The sequence below is a fragment of the Anthonomus grandis genome, chromosome 2 (assembly GCF_022605725.1).
Source record: "Anthonomus grandis grandis chromosome 2, icAntGran1.3, whole genome shotgun sequence".
Taxonomy (NCBI): Eukaryota; Metazoa; Arthropoda; class Insecta; order Coleoptera; family Curculionidae; genus Anthonomus; species Anthonomus grandis.
Genome location: NC_065547.1, coordinates 5,384,044 through 5,404,056, shown reverse-complemented (window position 1 = coordinate 5,404,056; position 20,013 = coordinate 5,384,044). Strand labels below are relative to the sequence as shown.

The 20,013-nt window shown below is 31.5% G+C and overlaps 1 protein-coding gene across 1 annotated transcript in view; it reads right to left on the bottom strand.

Moving 5' to 3' along the window:
- Window positions 1-742: 742 nt before the first annotated feature.
- Window positions 743-20,013, bottom strand: part of LOC126750328 (cell division control protein 45 homolog) — a 41,981-nt gene continuing 22,710 nt past the window's right edge. The window contains exons 3-10 of the mRNA XM_050459902.1: window positions 19,414-19,587; window positions 19,218-19,353; window positions 18,942-19,161; window positions 18,571-18,775; window positions 18,319-18,513; window positions 1,281-1,480; window positions 1,150-1,226; window positions 743-1,087 (exon numbers count right to left, since the gene is read on the bottom strand). Coding sequence (XP_050315859.1) covers window positions 1,023-1,087; window positions 1,150-1,226; window positions 1,281-1,480; window positions 18,319-18,513; window positions 18,571-18,775; window positions 18,942-19,161; window positions 19,218-19,353; window positions 19,414-19,587 — 1,272 coding nt within the window. The 3' untranslated portion in view covers window positions 743-1,022. The remainder of the gene's footprint in view (window positions 1,088-1,149; window positions 1,227-1,280; window positions 1,481-18,318; window positions 18,514-18,570; window positions 18,776-18,941; window positions 19,162-19,217; window positions 19,354-19,413; window positions 19,588-20,013) is intronic.

The following is a 20,013-nucleotide window of genomic DNA, read 5'->3' as shown; positions in this document are numbered from 1 at the left end:
AAAAAGGCCGATTTTTTCGTGAGCACATTTGCTCTTAAAGTCTCTCAATGTCTTAGAAACGCCGATATTCACCCTGGAAACTTTGTAAGCATTACCAAATATGAAATGACAAGGAAAATGACTTATACGGCATTAATTCTTGCTTTTGTTGCATATATGCATGAAGGCAATAAATCTCAAAGTGATTATCTTTAAAACAACCTACTTTTTATTTTGATTAATGGTGCCGGAGTTACACCTATTTGAAATTTGACTCAATCGTTGCCTCAAGGTGCTGATCTCATTTTTACCAGATAACTTTTGATCTATACTGATTTCAGTATCATGAAATAACTTTATATAATAATTTTACAGGCAAAAAGAAATTATTTCGGAATGTTCCTAGTCCCTGCCTTATGCACCAATCATGTTCTTGGAATATGATGAAAAATTACACAAAGTGCATATTTTTCTTATTTTGTACCTTACAGAAACTTGAATTATTTTTTCCAGGCGTTTCAAAAAGTATTGGATTTTTCTGGAAAACGTGAAAAATTTCATCAAACTCTTGGAAGATACTCAAAAACACTTAAAACCATGACTATCAGTGCGACAGTTGAACCGACTCAAATTGCTCATAAATCATTGAAAACACTACACAGAGTCTTTCGGAATATTCTTCTTGATAAAAAAAAGAATGTTCTTGGAATATTGTTACAATTAACTAATATTTATTATTGGCACAGAAAGAAAACCACAAATATTTTTATTTAAAAAAAGGTGTATTTCGAATGAAATATTAGTGTAATTTCTTAATTATTAATTTGTACAACTGGTGAAAAACTGCTATTTACACTGGTTTGGTGAACAAATACAAACAAAAAAATAAAGGTACATTTATGATGATTCGGTGATATTTTTTACAATCCTTACACCTAAACTATGTGATCTTATTAAACACGATGCTCCAGTCACAATTAATTAAAATAAATACATTTATTTGTCAAGTACAAAAGATTCGATGCTGTACAAAAAACACTTAATTAATTCAATAATGCTGCCAGCGCATCAAAGAATCTCGTTCTATCCTTAACATGTAATTCAATATCTGAAAACGATTAAATTCATTAAATTACTTTAGCATAAAGTCTTGAACAAAAAAAAACTCACATGATGTATCTAAATAATCACAGTTAACGTCACATTTCATTCGATCTGCCGCCTGTTCGAACGCCTTCCCGAAAAAACTGAAAAACACAATTAACCTAAACAACCCTCGGAGTAGAGACACTAAAACTTACTTTCTAGGAGAATTTTCGCAAACAGGAGGAATGCCTAGAAGAATACAAGTTCCAGCGTCAATGTCCTTTGGTGCGGACACTATCAGGGGTAACGTAGCGGCTTTTCTATTCCTGGACATCGAAACGTACGCCTTTAAAATGAAATGAGCCAGCAGGGATAAGATGTGCAGATGGGAGTACATGTACCAATCCAAACAACCCTGGAATTTAAAATGTCACTATAAGTTTATTGTTATAATTTGAAATTCAATGTCGGTTAAAATGCGTCCATGTAGCATAGTAGCTTTCCCTCAAAATTGCTGTATGGTATCACTATGTATTTATTTTTACTTCATAAAAACTGTACAGATAAAATATATCCAATTACAGAATATATGCACTGAAATAGTATTGAAACAAATTAATTAGAAATGAAGTATTAATTACTGTCATTGTTAATCACATTACTCATATTCCAGATTTCTCCAGTAATTTTTAATTTAAGTCCAACATTTTGAACTGATTGTTTATTTATCATGAATGATGAATAAACAAGATGAATGACTGATACTTGATGACACAGTGCATTTATGTTATATCATTGTTTATTTAACAGTGTACTGTTTTATTCCTTTGAAAAATAACTCTGCCATGAGATTTCTCAGTTGGTTCTCACAGGAACTGAAGGAAACAATTACTAATAAGAAAAAAACGCGTAAGAATTACATACATTGTTGATAGCATCTATATACAGGGTGTCCCAGATAAAATGATATATATGGGAATTTCGTAAACGCTAAGAGATAGTTTCAGTTCATTAGATATTAAGATCCACGATATCTATACGGGTTCTCGAAATATCGGACTAAATCTAAAAATAAGGTTTTTAGAAAACCTGCAATATCGTCGTCAACTTGAATCCGATTTTCATGAAATTTGGTAGTTCTACTATGACCAATCGACTGACGTTAACGATGCAATCATAGTCAACTTTGTTATTTCGTATGGACGCCATATTGGGTTTACACGTCAATAAATAACACGTAAACAGTCCTTTAACCATATATAGCAACTCTATCTCGATATATCGGAAAACTCGATATTTTTTCACTTAATTGGGTGTGAAAACAAATGTCGGAGTTCTTGTCATGGCGATGTCATCGATCTGTCAACACTTTTAAAATAATTGAGATATTTTTAAAGTGATTGATCATTGTAATAGGTTTAACATTTTGAATAATTATTTTTTGGTTTATTTTATTAAGATTTATGTTAGTCAAGTGTTTTAAAATACAATTATGAAATTCTGAACAGGACCTAAATGAACAGTGTGTAAATAATTGGATAGGAAATCGAGGTCCTATTACGTGGCCTACCCGCTCACCTGATTTGATGCCCCTTGATTTCTGTGTACGGGGATACCTAAAAGATAAAGTGTATTACACTAATCATACTACAGTGGAAGCATTAGAAGCAGACGTTCGACAAGCAATTCAAGAAATGCCACGACCAATTGTCAAAAATGCTTGTTTGGCTATGATTGAGAGGATGATGATATGATTCTGTATTAAAAAAAATTGAGGTCTTTTTGAACACTTAATTAACTAAATTTATTTTGGTTATTATTTGTTTAATTTCATTTATCGTTGTACGTTAGAAATAATTGTTGTTTCAATTTTTTTTTTATTTAATTTTCATTTATTAATGAAATGACTTTATTGTTTCAATTGAAAAAAAACAAAATAATTCATTAGCAGCCTTTGTTTTCACAGCCAACTAAGTGAAAAAATGTTTGTTTAAATAAAATTATGTTTTCCGCCATATCAAGATAGAGTTGTAATACATGGTTAAATAGGTCTTTTTAAGTGTTATTTAATGACGTATAAATCCAATATGGGGTCCATAAGAAATAACAAAGTTGCAAAAATCTAAAATGCCTAGAAATATATCCTTAACGTCAATCGATTGGTCATAATAGATAACCTAAAACTACCAAATATTATTAAAATCGGATTCAAGATGGCGACGATATTGCAGGTTTTCTAAAAAACTAATTTTTAGATTTAGCCCGATATTTTGAAAACCCTTGTAGATATCGTGGATCTTATTATCGCACCTGATTGGGCTTGGAACAGCACAACTTTTTCCCCATTTAACCGAAACTATATCTCTTACCGTTTACGGAATCCCATGTTTATTATTTTATCTATGACACCCTATATAGATCACCTAAACAAGAATTAAATGAGAATCTAATACATCAGAAAAAAACTTTTTTTTTGGGAAACCCTAATATAGACCTCTTATAAAAGAAAACAATAAAGATTGTGAAAGTCCTAAAATTACAAATACATCAGATACGCTCATTGATTATATCTATACGAATGAGTTTAAAGCCATAGAAGTACAGAGAAGTTTTCCTATAATAACTGATCACGAAATTATTGGAGTGCAAATTTGCATTAATACTTTCCGGGATAAGAAATTGTATAATTCGAAAAGAACTATAAATCGCGAGACTATAACCGAATAAATACGAAACTGGTGGGCGCGTATTAGATTTACACTTAGATTTTATATGCTAATATAAAGAGCTTCAAATACCTGACAATAGATATGTAAAAAATCTAAGGTATCATACAGCAGTTCAAGAGGTACAACGAAAAAGAAACTAGGTTTATAGAAGATTCTGTTAGTACAAAATGACTATTAAAAATAAAGTAACTTCAGCAATGCGTACCGAAAAAACTAAATATTACGATAATAAAATTAATCAATGTAAAGGTGATAGTCGCAACATTAAAAGGTTTACTGGGATATTTTATTCAGACAGCATACAAGATAATTCTGCAAGTAATGAAACAATAGACTGGACTTCTAATACAATCAATTCTCCAGATATACACATTTTACATAACATCAATCTGTCACAACTAAAAAAGACGGTTTTCAACTGGATAAATTCCAAGTGATTTAAAAACTAGTGTAATCATTCCAATAGACTTTGTCTATCTAAGGAAAGGTACAGCACGTGTTGTTCGGCCGATTTGCATATAAACAGTGCCGTTGCGTTAATTCTTATATTTGTGTTCTGTGCTCTAAAATTAAAATTAAAAAAGGCGCGCTACTGTCGCTAATCGCGCGTTATTAGGGGACAAAACTTGGCGCAGCTTTGAAACAGATGGTGTACCTTTCCTTAGCTAGACAAACTCTACCAAGGATCACCAGTGCAAATATTCTTCCAGATTTTCTACCAATAAATTTATTTCCTGTCATTGATAAAATTATAGAGACAATTGCATGCCAATAGATGAGAGAATATTTTGAACAACATCAACTGTTATATATTGGACAATCAGGATTTAGGAATAACCGCTCTTGTAAATCTGATCTTCAGTATGTGTGTGTGTGCGAAAAGGGAAATTGGTTATTAGTGTATTTGTGGATCTTTAACATGATTTTGAGACTGTAATGTTCTTATTAAAAAAACTGTAATCTTTTGATATATATACTATAGCCTTGATAAGAGTTATATTAAAGTATGTATAGAACAAAGGTATTCACATAAAACAGAAAGTATCATAAGAGCACCATAAGGTAGCGTTCTTCGACCGTTGTTATTCGTTATTTATATAAACGATATGTAAACTGTTTGATAAAACACTTTAGTAAATTTGTATTAAAATTAATAAATCAATGTTTCAGCTTGTCACTGAAATTAAATATTTAGGTTATTAACTTGTTACTTTTTGGTTTAATTGTTATTAACTTTATTAAATATACGCCGATCAATCAGATGCTTTAACATACATTAAATCATATTAAAATGGCTTCCTGTGCATCATATCTGCAAAATTTTTTAGAGAAAAGATCCAACTTTTAACAACATAATATAAGGTCAAGAAATGATAATCATAAATCAACTTTATTACAGAAATCAAAAATGCTAATTTAATCTAAAGTTATTTACTAAAAATGTTAAAGATCACTAATTTAGAAATAGTGCTATGAGATGTACAGTTTATGTATTAATATAGATAGGTTTTACTCAGTTTTATACTACTAAATTTAGCAAATGGAATGTATTAGCCTAAAGTGCTAAATACAGAATATTTGCTTTTTTTTTAAATTTATTAGCTAAATTTTAAATTTTCAATTTGAAAATTTTTGTCATTTGGTGTTTTTTTGTTTTAAGCAATATTTTGTTGAAACTTTTAGTGTAGGTGCTCGTTGTCTTCACTTTTTGTTTAATGAATTACAATAACTCAAACTCTCAAATGTTAATTATCGAAATAAGAAATTTCACCGCAAATAAAACAACAAAATTGTTAGAACAGCATAGATGGCAGGTGGTAGTGATCCCTAGAAGTCCTGAAACTTTTCAATCCTTCAAGGAGAGGTATGAAACAAAATACTGTGATTGGTAGCAGGCGCGAACGCCTGGGATTTACAGACAGGGCTTTATTCTCGATTTGTTATTGTTTTTCTGTCTCTATATTAAACGATTGGCGGGCGCCTGGGATTCACCGTCGATAAACCAATGGGAATGCGGGTTATTTGCCTTTTTTGGTGGGCGATTGGCCACATCCAGTCCTATGTGTTAGTTATTGTGAAAAAAGTAGCATATATAACGTAGTATCATAGTAGGATAAAAGACAATAGAAAGGTGTGAAATATTTCAAAATATTAATTCAAAGTTAGTGTGCTGTGTTTGCTTGTTCGAAGATTAGAATTTAAAAAGGTAAATTGCATTGAATTGTTTTGAAGTTGTTAATTATTTGTATATTTATTTAGGTTCTTTTATTCAACTAACAACATGAATAAGAAATCAGATATTTGGAACTTCTTCTCAGTCTCAGATGAAGATAAAAGCAAAGCCAAGTGTAATATATGTAAGTCAGTTTTTTCATATAAAACGTCTGTAGCGAACCTTAAAGCACATCTTAGCAGAAAACATCCTTCTGTAAGACTGCATCAATTTGAACGTGTTCAGAACACTAGAAAAGCAAATACTGAACAGCATACCCAAAACGGTGGTACTTCTACTGTTAGTGAACCCTGTAGATCTAATACAAGTGTGTTGCCATCGACCTCGCCATCGACTTCTAAAGGAAGTTCATCAAATATAATTCCCTCGGCTCGATCTGAAGCTAAAAAGATGCAGCAACAGTTAATGCCTGAATATACTCATAAGAGTATTACAATGTCCCAACAAAAAAAATTGGACGAGCTTCTATTGAATCTTGTTATAAAAGATTTTCAGCCATTTTCCGTGGTTGAAGACTCCGGTTTTAAAGCTTTTATTTCAGCTCTAAACCCTAGGTATAAATTGCCTACTAGAAAAACTTTAAGTAATGCTCTTCTTCCAGGACGATTTGAAGAAGTGCAGAACAAAGTTTCGGATGTTTTAAGAGAAGTCACATCTATGACAATTACAACAGACTGCTGGACATCTCGAAATACAGATAGTGTAATGGCAGTTACAAAACATTTCATAGATCCTGAATTTAATGTCAAATCTGTTCTTTTGGATTGCGTTGGGTATGAGGGAGGGCACAGCAGTAGGAATTTAGCAAATAATCTTTTAAATGTTGTTTCTTCTTGGAATATACCTGAAAAGTCCATCTTGCTGTGCATTTTAGATAACGCTGCAAATATAAAGAAAGCGATTACTGTGGACTTAAAATGGAGGCATTTTGGTTGCTACGCACATACCTTCAATTTAATAGTAGCCGATGCTCTAAAGTTAATTCAGGAAGGGACCTTAAGCAAAATTAGTAAAATTGTGACACATTTTAAGCAAAGTGCGAACGCCAAACATAAATTCAATAATGTTCAACGACAACATGGCAAAGAACCAAAAAAGCTCAAAAAGGACGTAGCAACAAGATGGAACTCCACATATCTAATGCTAGAAAGATTTGTGGAGTTAGAAGAAGCAATACGAACAACTCTAGCATTAATGGATTCAGTTTCTCTGCCAGTCATTCCCACAGAGGAGTGGACATTTATGAAGGAATTAGTAATTATATTAAAACCATTTTTTGATGTAACTGAGTTAATGTCTGGGAAAAAATACGTCACATTATCTTTAGTTATAATCATGACAAATGGGTTGAAAAATGTTTGTATTGAGATGTTGAATAGCGATCAGTTTACTACCGAAGTTAGCCAAAGTTTTATAAAAAATCTTATACAAAACATAACATCGCGGCTTGGAGATTTAGAGTCCAGTAAGACCCTAATTGTGTCAACATTTCTGGATCCAAGGTTTAAGAATATTGGTTTTAGTAATCCTGTCGTTTCAGATAAGGCGAAGGAATATGTTACTGGTTTAGTAGCTCAAAATATAAGAGCAAAGTGCGAAACGACTGGAGAAGCAGGTTTAGAGGTTGGTGCCGGTAATGCGACGTCAGAAAAGCCACTATTTGACCTTTGGAAGCAGTTTAATAAGTCGGTGTCATCTCATCCTAAAGTCAATCAAAGTCCGCAGGCACGTGCTATAGTTGAAGTAAACCGTTACTTGGAGGAAGAAATTATCCCAAGGAACGAGGATCCTTTGAAGTGGTGGGCTAACAATGGTGCGGTTTTCCCAAATTTAAGCCATGTCGTCCGATGCAAGTTTGGAACAGTTTCAACTTCAGTTGCATGTGAACGCATGTTTTCAAAGACTGGTCTTATTCTTTCGGAGCGGAGAAGTCGCAGTTAGAGAAAGTAAAAAAAAATATGTTTTTAAATGTTAATCAAAAGTTACTTTGAGTTTTTATTACGTTTATTATTTCAGACTTTTTTAGATTTTTTTTCTATTTTTCACTTCTTTTAACGCTTTTCCCTGACTGTTATACTTACTATATGTTACAGTTTTATATACTCTTGTTGAATAGCTAAGTTTCAAGTTTTTCTTTAATAAATATTTATAAATTAATAATAAACAAGTTATTTCTATTCCATAGAATATATGATTTTTTCGAAACAGCTTTTTATTAAGAATGTAATTTTGTTTTTTGAAATTAATTTTTTTTCCATCAGTAGTTTTATTTAATATTAAATTTAATGGATGACAATAAAATATTACACGGAAACAAAATATTAAAATATTTCCGGATTTCCAGTCACGCCATAACCCATCTCTATCCGCTACTTTCATAATCATAATACATTTTCAATGTTCGAATCCCGAATACTCCGTTCCCGTTTGTGTTACACTCATCGAATCGCACTTCGCGTCGCAGTCGGCCAGTCCCGCCAGTCGCAGTCGTGTCGTGCTATTGCTATTCCATTTCCCAGCTATCGTGACACTCGCGTCAATAGCCGCTCCGTATGCAATTTTAGTTGCTACAAAAATAGCAGCTATTTTTTGAAGCCGTAGCAGCTAACATTATTAGAAATCAAATAGCAGTTAAAAAATAGCAGGCTGCTATTTAGCAACCCATCTCTAGACGGGATTAGTAAACATCCGACTTTCGTGGGAGCTGCGTCGTTTGGCAACAAAATGTCCCAAAATATTACGCGAAAATCCAGGCATTTTTAAAATATTTATTCTAATGCGGGTTTTACAGACATGACAATGTGTAAAACCCGCACAGAGTTGTAACCTTAAAATGTTTAATATGCTGTATTTCGCATAATGAAAATTAAAGTGTTATTCTAATAAAAAATAAAATATCAACTCTGATAAAAATATAATAAAAAATCAGAAATAAAACTCTAATAAACAAACTTAACAACATATCATTTTTTAAATAATGGCTCAAATAAACCTTCTTTCGCTAAACAAAAACTTAACCTATCGTCAAAGCTATTTCGCACCTCCAATAGAGTTTCAGGTAAAATAGTAATTTTAATATAATTCTTTTACCCTAGCCGCGTTATGAGCAGGACAGCCATCTTGCTGAAAATAAACCGATCCCAGGTCTACATCAGGTAGGATTTGAATGGCAGGAAGAACTTGGTTTTGCAGCAACTCAAGGTACTTTTGGCCGTTTAAAGTGCCATCAATAAAAAATGGCCCTATAACATTGTCGCCCAAAATACCTGCCCAAACATTCAATTTCTGAGGATACTGGGTACGAAACTGAAAACTTCTGTGCTCGTTTTCCTGAGACCAATAACGAACAATGGAAGGATTGTGTTTGCCATGTAATGGAAAAGAAGATTCATCAGAAAACAAAATATTTTTTAAAAAATATTCGTTTTCATTTGCCTTTTCCATCATGTTTCCACAAAATTCCATTCTTCGCCACTGGTCTTCAGGAAATATTTCCTGAGTTTTTTAATATTTGAAACATTTGTACCCATATTTTTTCCAGATACGAGCAACAGTTTTATTGCTCATTCCCAGTTCCTCTCCAACACTTCTAGTGGACCGTGTCGAATCAAGTTCTAGGGTACTGCAAACCATTTCTTCCCGCCGTTCTATATCCTGGACCACTTCAACAGGTGGTTGACGTTTTGTGGGGCATTTTTTACAATCTTGAAGACAAAAAGATGTCTCAAAATTTGTAACCACATTTAAAACCGATTTTGCACAAGGAATCGGTCTATTCTCAAATGTCACTGAAAACAAATCTCTACATTGTACTGCCGAATTGCCTCCATAAAACCATTTAATTAGTTGAACTCTTTCGGAAGGGGTATAAACAGCCATAGTGAAAAAAACACGAAAATAACGCTCAAAAATTATTAATGCAACGTGCAGTAGCACAGCAAAGTGAGGTCTGCTGACTCCCGGTTCAAAAAATAAAAACGAAAAATTCCACCCCCTGCAAGCCGAAACCAAGCGGTGTTGCCATTATTTTGGGTAATACGTAGCTCACGATAACACGATCTGTATATTTAATTTTTAAGTCGCAAGAAACCAATAATAGACCCATAGGCATTTTATGTTATTTAAAGTGCTTGAGAGTCTAGTATGTGACTCTATCAACCGGTCTAAAAGGCTGTTTTATTAATGAACAGTTTGAATTTCTTTCGCAACATTCAACTGAAGTGAACTTATTTACTTTTAATAACTTTCTGCTGAAAGAAAGTTGCCATGTATCGCATGGTTCTCCTCTGGGTCCCTTACTCTTTAACATACACTACCGGACAAAAGTGGAGAAACAAATTGTCTTTTGTATTTATTTTTATATTAGTGTATTTGATCATTAATTTTTTATTTTTTTAAAATATAATTTTGTTTCTAGTCTTCAGAAGCTCAATAAAAAATTAAAAAAAAAAAACAAGTGACAACTAATATATTTTATTCTTGTTTTTACAGGGGACAAAAGTGGAGAAACACTATTTTTATTTATTTTTTATACACAATGTATTAGTTAGTTGTACATACAAAGACTAATAATGTGTAGCAAAACCCTTATTTTTTATAACTTCAGCCAAAGAAAATAATAGTAAACTATAGAAAATTCATCCCGTGTAAATTTTTTGACCACCTAAAAGGATCCCCGCTTTTCGAGCGAGGATCCATCGGTGAAATTACGCGTTGAAATCTGGCCGATCGCTTGGCTGTGTTGCAAAATTTAATTCGGCGGCTGCGACTCGGCTGAGCAACACAATATTATTTTTGTTATTCGCTCTTGTGATGGACGTAATTCTGTTATTTTTTTTAAAATTTTGTCATTGGTTCTGTAATACATAATGTCGGGCAATGTATGCCAATATTATGACTGTAGGCGAACTAGAAGAGAGAATCCTACCTTAAAGATGTTTAAATTTCCTTATAAAAATTCAAGTATTTGCGAAAGTTATAGATTTTAGAGTTATAAGATTTTAAATTGCAGTAAGTCCTAGAGTTCTATAAATATACTCAACCTTAACAGTGCCTTAGTAAGTAAGTACAGGGTGTTCCATTTAAGAGGAAAAACGGCATATTTTTTGACTTTCCCGGTATATTTAAAAAAAATTGAAGATAGCCAATCGACGTATTTTAACTCGAAGAATTTCAAAATCGTAATAAGAAAACAATTCCATAAAAAACAAAAAAGACTGACGACATTGTTTTCTTATTACGATTTTCAAATTCTCCGAGTTAAAATACGTCGATTGGCTATCTTCATTTTTGTAAATATACGGAAAAAGTAAAAAATATGCCGTTTTCCTCTTAAATGGAACACCTTGTACCTAAAGTTCGTTTCATGGGTCTTTAACTGTGGCTCCTAGAAGAGCCAGGTATAAATACGTGTATTTTTACGCAAAGTTACAGCTGAATACCTGTGAAATGAACATCACCTACAATCTATATCTATCTCAAGTTTTAATTGGGAACTATTCGGCAATGAAAATTACAGTTAACCAAAAACTATAATTTTCTGACTTTTAGGTAAATGAAAAATTCTAAGGTGGTAAAACTATGAGGTGATGTACAAAGTTAATTTTTGAATACTGAAAATTAAATTTAAAGAATAAAAATATATAATACCGGTTTAAATAGTCAAATTACAAAACAATAATTACTTTGAGATAAAACCTTAAAAATAGTACCATAAAAAATAATAATCGTTATTTATTAGAGTAAAATAGGCGTTTTAAAATTACTGCCTTCGCTAAAGCTCGTGTAGTAAACTTCATTATTTTAGTCCCTATTAATCATTTTACTGCCTCATCTGTAAAAGTCAATAAAGTGAATTTTTTGAGTGAAGGCGAAAAATATATTATTTTATTTTATTATACTGAATCTTCTAATCTTGACCAACTTTAAAGTATACAAACTCAAAAATTAGCGAATCGTCGAATTTAGATCATCAGGTTGACAAAAAATATAAGTTACGCTTTTCTTTTTAAATAGGTAGGTGTTATATGATACCAATTTTGGGAAAGATTGAGGATCGTTAATATAAATATTTTTGATAGAATTTCTCTTTTGCGCGCCATCGTTTTTTTGTGCTCATGCAGTTTTGTATACTTAGTGTTGCCATTGCTAAGTGGGACACAGGAAATCCCATGTTATTTTTTATAGGGATTGGCTTTCCTCTTTAACTTAGAGAAAAAAGTATTAAAATTTATTAAAGAGCACTAAAATCTACAGCGTATAAAATAGTACAGCAATAAAATAGCACGTCACGCACAGACATTTTTTACTTATTTAAATAGCTTAAATCTCTACCACTTGTTACTTTGATAGTCAAAATACCTTTGACATATATATCAATTCACGCCGGTTCTGTGAGCTTTATTAAGCTTTATAGCCAAAAATCTATATAAAAATTAAAAAATTATCTTTTTTTATTGCAATGTATTTACAGGTAACAACCAACATTTTTTTATCTTGACTTTAAAAAAAGAACAAAAACAAAAACTAAAAAATTTAAAAAATAAGTACTTTTTCGTATTATTTGTTATTATCAAGCTTTCTTCATTATACAAGGTGTCCCACGAACTGACGCGATCGATATATCGAAAACAATTTTTTCAGTTGATAACATGATAAGGCTAATGGAGACATATGACTAAAATATGTTCATGATGATGGCATTTCCGGTTATACCATAAGTTTTTGCTAACTTCCTTATTTTAAAAGGCACGCTCTACACTTCATTTAATTTTTTAATTCTACGTTAAATTTGATCTACGAAAAACATTCATGAATGAATGTTTTTTACTATTGAAGGATATTTCCAAACTTTGTGTTCTCAAGACGCATGCCATTTAGCCAAAATATTTAAAAAATATTCGTATTTGATTAAGAATGTTATTGCGCCTGTTAAAAATTTGACTCCAATTTATTTCAACCCCCTGTACCAAATTTGGTACACTTATGTTTTAAGTGGTCCTGAACAATAATCCAGTACCATTTTTCAAAAATAAATATCGCTAATACTACTTCTCGATTTTTCGCACTTCAAACTTGAATAGAGTGGCCATGACCTGCTTTCTCAAAATGTCGAACTTGGCTCATAAGTGCCATTTTTGGCCATCTATCCAACAAAAAAAAGTTTTTGAAAATTGGTCAAGAAACAAAAATTTTAGAGGGGTGGCTAACCCTTAAGCGGGACACACTGTATAGACATAATTTAAAATAAGCTAATGAGCATTAACTTCCTGTATAACCGGAAGTGCCACCAGCATAAAAATATTTAAGTCGTTTGCCTCCCCATCCCTATCAACCCTATCAAATTGCTAGATTTTATAATTTCTTGTTTTCGAAAACAATTCTTTTGTAAATGGTTTTCGACTACGTTCATCCAGGAACACGCTATATTAAAAATGTGCATATTTTATTTGCAATTTTTTTGTCAACCGCCCATTTTTTTAACTAGTTTGTGGATTTTTTAGGGAGAAAATTAAGAAAACAATACCCATTAATTGCATCAAAATTTATGTTTTTTTTAATCTGAGACACCCTGTATACTCATATTTATGAAAAATCCTACAATTTAAGTTTGAACACTTAACTGTATCAATTATATAGCTGTAAATTAAAATAATTTGTATTTCTATTGTATTAGATGATATATATTATATGTATGTGATGTACATATAAGTATAAGTATTAGAATAATTTTCTTTTTTTTCGTCTAAAAGTGTTAATTATTTGCGAATCCAAGATTTTAGTAATAAATGTTATAAAAATGTGAATATGTACTACCTACATGTATATAAAAATCCAATTTTAGAATAACTTAAGTAGGAAGTATAATATACATATACTTAGTACATATACATATATTATGTAAGTACATACCTATATTATTAAAATTAGAAGGTTTAAAATTTTTGTTATAAAATATAGGCAATTATGCACCAAAATTCAACCCAGCATTTTGTCCTGTTTAATTAGCTTTAAACCATAACTTTAAGTTTTTTCATAAAAATAATATAGGTACTAGTAATGTTTCTTTGATTTTGTTATTTAAAATGTTTGTGACAATTATTTTATATTAAAACATATTCCTCCACTTTGTTCCTAATTAACTTCAAATGTCAACTTTAAAGATTAAGGCCTTATCAATAATAATTCTGCGATGCGGTACAAAGACAAATCAATGCAAAAAATGCCAAAAATTAAGTCTTTATAGATTTGGAATCATTTTATTTTTCAAGGCACGCGCATTTTTTTTAATTTTAGCGTTTGAAATAATAATGGAGAAATTTTAATTTTAATGCGAACAAAACCAATATGATGACTCAACAATTTTTCGCGATTTTTACAAATTTTTTTAATGCAATAATATGGTAGGTGTAAGATTTTATGTAGTTTTACAAAAGCAAATAATGCAGGCGACAAAACCTCACTATATATTAAGGCCCAAGCAATTTTATCTCAGTGTATCTAAATAAATAAGGTAAAAAACATAGTCACAAGTTTCTAATAATAAGTTAAATCAATATGTTAAGAATAAACTAAAAATTAATTAAAACATCCATTTTCCCAAACTTAATTTTAGCTAATACCTCGTTCTGCCTTTATACGGCGCGGCGCGAGAGAATTAGATAAAATTTAAAATGTTCAGTATCAGTAATGGCAACGTCGCTTCGATTCTTACACGGTTAGCGCATAAAATATTCTTATTTAAGGAAGCATTGATGTCTCCTTGTCGGTTCACAGCTTGCCATTTACGTGGGTTATCTATTCGTTAGTATAATTATCTTTGCTTCAGCACACCGACTTCGCATAGAGTTCATTAGGCTGTCAATATAATCTGCTGAAATGGAATTCCACTCCTCTTGAAGAGCTGCGAACAAATCATCCTGGTTTCTAAATTTATCTTAATTTTTTTGTTTGATTTTCCTATCTAAATGGTCCCATAGGTTTTCTATCGGGTTTAGATCCGGACTTTGTGCGGGCCATTTCATAAGGGGCACATTGTTGTCTTCAAACCTTTTCTTTACTACTTTTGCGGTATGCTTCCTGAAGAATTCTTAAAAATTGAAATCTGTCGATTTTTCCTTCAACTTTTCTTAATGGTCCTACTCCTGATCCGGAAAAGCAACCCCCAACCATGATATTGCCTCCTCCATGTTTCACAGTTGCCCTGATGTACTTTGGATTAAGTCTAGTATTGGCAGGACGACGAACCCATTTCATTCCATCAGAATAGGCAGAACTTACTTCCATCAGAAAATAGAACTGTTTTCCACTTTTGGGTTGTCCAATCAAGATGTTCCTGTGCAAATTAGAGTCTAGCCAATCAATTCTTTTTAGAAATGAATGGTTTTTTGGCTGGACGACGGCTATAAAGTCCAAATTCAGTCAAACGACGACGAATAGTATGCACAGATACCGAAACCCCAGGTATTTCATTATAAATTTCTGTGGCGGGCATAAAGGGATGATCTATTTCCAACATTTTTATTTTTCTCTCAATAACTTTATTCGTTTTCCTTGGCCGGTCCATACCTTGGACGGGTAGTCACACTATTATATTTTTAAAAGCAGCAATAGTTTTTGAAACTACGGATCTATTACGATTAATTTGCCTAGCAATTTCACTTTGTTTTACACCAGCTTGAAATTTTGAAACAATTAATTTTCGAAGATCAATACTCTAGTTTTGCACAAATCGTATATAACAGTTTAACACTCAACGTTAAGATCAAACTAATGATAAATAATCACTTTAAATACCAAATAAGATTTGTTTGGAATGTTTATTCACTTTTGTCCGCATAAAATAGCATAAATAATTTTTTGATCAACTGATAAAGTAAATACAAACAAGAAGGATGTGTTTTTATGCTGCAATTATAGAGCTAAATATTTTCTACTAAAAATGTAAAATAATATCTTGTATGTTAAGATGTTATTGTTATATTTGTAAATGTTTCTTCACTTTTGGCCGGTAGTGTATATACTTTTTCTTATGTCTGAAAATGATCTAGAATTCTATATAAGGGTTCACAGTTTTACAGTCGGACTTGCTTTAATATTGTAATCAAAATGTTATGGAAGAAATCCTATTAAGCATGTCTACAGTATAAATTAATGTCGTTTGGTTAGTGTGTCCCGAATTAAAGGCTTGAGAGTTATACTTGATGGTCAGTTGCCTCACATATCCTCCATTGCCTCAAAGTATCTACAAATCGTGGGATTTATTAAAGATTGTACAAAAGATTTCTTTAATGTAACATCCATTAAATTATTGTTGTCCTCTCTTCTATGCCCACACTTTAAATATTGTTCATGTACTTAGGATCCTTATTACAATTCAAGCCATCGAAAAAGAATGCAGCATAAGTTTTTACGATATATTTCGTTTAAGGAACATCTGATAACATTAATTATCATCATGTAGAGAAATCGCTTCATATTACAACCTTCCAGAACCGTCGTACACATAGAGGGATTCAGACATAAATATTTTATAATTGATTGCACTCGTTGAGTTTTAGCTCTAAATTTACGGGAGGGATTAATATTAATGCACCTACTCGTCATACAAGACATAAGCCACAATATGTTATTGGTATTTTGAAACTATTGTTTCCTTTATCTGATATGTAGATGCCCACTCTTGTTTTATATGCATATTTTCTATATATTTTTATAATACAAACATATATATATTGTTTCTTCGGCTAAGCAATGTATGTTGAATTAGGTTTATTTGACTTATTTTTTATTTTATAAAATTTTATAATGGGCTTGACCCATGGATAAATAAATAAATATTCCAAGCACTTGACGTTAGTTTTTATGTTTTCCAGACCAGGCTTCTCGGCTAATCTTTGATTTGATTCCAGATATTTGAACTATTTTTTAAAAAAATGTTTCCTTATTTATTTCTTCCACGTAGTTTAGGTAATTTTTATTTGAAGCGTTCAAAGTAATGTTTAATTTAATTCCAGGCATTTCATGTTATTTTTCATGTTTTCCAGGTCATCGGAGTAATTTTCCAGAACACTTCTATTTTTTTTTAAAAGGCATTTGAAACCATTTTAAATATTTCCTTATTCGTTTTTTCCAGGCGTGTAAATTATTTTTTTATTTCAGGCTTTTAGGGTAATTTTTAAAATTTTATTCCGGGCCCTTGATGCCGTTTTTTATGATTTTCCAGACATTTTTCCAGGCATTAAAAAAATGTCTTGTATATTCCAGACCTCTTAAGTAACCTTTCGCTTGATTCTAGATATTTTAACTATTTTATTTAATATTTCCTGCCTTATTTCTTTCAGGTATTTTAAGTAATTTTCATTTCAAAGTAATGGTTAAATTTTATTCCAGGCATTCCAAGTTATTCTTTTTAATTCCTTCACTTATTTAAGGAAATTTTTATTCCTGGCTTTTAAATTAATTTCTAATTTTATTCCAGACCTATAATTTTAAGTTTCTTCATAAAATTGAAAGCCATTTTATTTTTTCTAGGGACATTTCTTAAGTTTTTGAACTTTTATGGACACTTTATTTTTAGTTATTTTCCAAGTTATTTCAGGTTTTCCGAGTCATTTCTAGTTTTACTTCATAGGCATTTGAGATCATATTTTATGTCTACCAAACATTAAGCTTAAATTAATAGGTTTCTTCCCATTAATTTAAGCCATATTTTTGTATAATTGGAACAATTTTGTACTTTATTCTTGTCTTTATTCTTTTTAACTAAAGTAATTTTAATTTTCCCTTTCTATACTGTTAAGATATTTGTTATGTCCCTTTAAAATACTTTCACCTCTTGTCAGTGTTACTAATAATAATTATCTCTAATGGCACAATATTCTTTAGGAAGCGTTTTGTGTATGTATTAGATTATTTCTAGAATATTCATCAAATTTTAATTGCTAAATGTTCTACCACTGTTCTTTGAAGTAATAAATGATTTTTCTTTAAATAACTTAAAAGAATTATTAAAGAAAAATGCTATAACCGAAACTGGTCTAACTAGTCTAATTTTTAATACAGAAGCACGTTTTTACCCTCAAATCCATCCTCAGGAATTCCTCTATATTAGTGTAAAATAAATTTAAAAATATTTTAAATAGATCCCAAGTTATGCCCAAAAATGTGTTAATGAATAAAAATTTGGTGGTTTTTGGACCTTATTTCACAAAATTGCCTTTAACTCGTTAAATAATCGTTGTTATATGAAATTATCAGAAGGGAAATTTGTTCTTGACATTAAAAACTTACTTCTTGTATCACATAATAGACAAATGGTCCGGCCGTAATAATCTGCTTCATATCCAAAGCCCCCTGAACTGTTTTAAACAGAGACTTCACGATAATTTTCGACCTCTCTATGGCACTATTTACAACATCCATTTTGGTCCTGGACAAACAGTCTAGGGCCAAATTAAATAGCTCTTCCGGCTTCTTATCCCGAGGCTAAAAATCCTAAATTAAATATTTATAAACTTAAGTATAAAACCCCAAATTACTTACTGATGCTTCTAAAATGGCAAGTAAAGCATACACTATATCAGAGGCGCAAAACTTATTCCTGAACCCGTACTGTAGGATAAAAGAAACAAATTCGATATCTTGAAGTCCATATTTGTCTGCCAGTTTTTCTATTGAAGTGTGGAATTCTTTTCTTAATTGTAGATCCATCGATTTGAAGTGTTGTCTGCTTTGGACCAGTGGCAAGCTGTAAAAAGTATCCAGATCCTGAAGTAATTGTATACATCCTTATGCACAATTAATGACTATTTTAAGTGTAATTACTAATATTACATAATTATAGTTTTAGTGCTGCAGCAATAAAAGTAAACATATTGTAAGATAAAGTTAAAGTTTCTTCCTTTTTAACTCACCCCATTTCTGCAAGTAACTCGTGAATCTTTTTATCGCCCTTCAAAGTCCAAAGTTTTAATCTGACTGCAGTGAACATGGAATATTTTAGGCTTTGCTCAACCGTCCAATGCCTGTACAGTGTTAACCTCAAATCTTTCTCAAATAAAATTTTTAGTGATGTTTGAACGTCCGTATCGTTCGTTTTGTTTTGAAGTCTTTTACAGTGAGCCCTAAGACTTTCTAAAAATATTAAATAACTCCATTTTCCTTAATACATAATTTAATAAAGTTCTTACCCATCTCAATAGTATACTGGGCGTTTTCAATTTTTCCAAATAGCAACTGCTCAGTGAGTGCCACTATTGCTAACCAAAGCAGATCCTTGTCATCTTTGTTCAACTTCCAGGCAAAATCGAACATCGATATGGCACTCTAAATATCACAATATTAGATAGAAATAAGAAGCATTAATTCACATCACAATTAACTTACTGCCCTGGCATAATAAGTAAATTGGGAGTACTCGAACAGTAATTTACTGCGATTCTCCTCCCACAGTCTTTTCTCTCTTCTTTTCATTATTTCTTCTTCTCCTAGCCTTCGCCTTTTTGCTGCTCTACCCTCATCGTCATCAGATTCATTTTCTGAATCACCTTCTGAATCAGTCTAAAGTCAAAATGAAATAGGCCATATTATCATGAGATCCAGATAAAGAGGCAAGAAATCAATGAAGAGAAAAATGAATTAACTAAAACTATCGTAAATTTGGAGAAAGAATTTCAAGATAAAGACAGATTTATTGAAAGACTACGTCGAAACAGTTCAAGTTTTGACAATTTAGTGCAGGAAGCAGAGAACAAGTTTGCGTCAGAGTTGGCTCGGCAAAATAAACGAATTGAGACTCTACAAGATGAAGAGGCTTTATCGACTGAAAAGAATATTTTTTACAAGAAAATGGAAGCAGATTTAAATAATCATATTGTGGACTTAACTAAATCAAGTGAAAACTCGAATTGCAGAATGCTGAGCAAAGTATGCAAATAAATGCACTAAACTTGGAACTAACCCAAGTTCAAAGTAGAGATTGCGAAT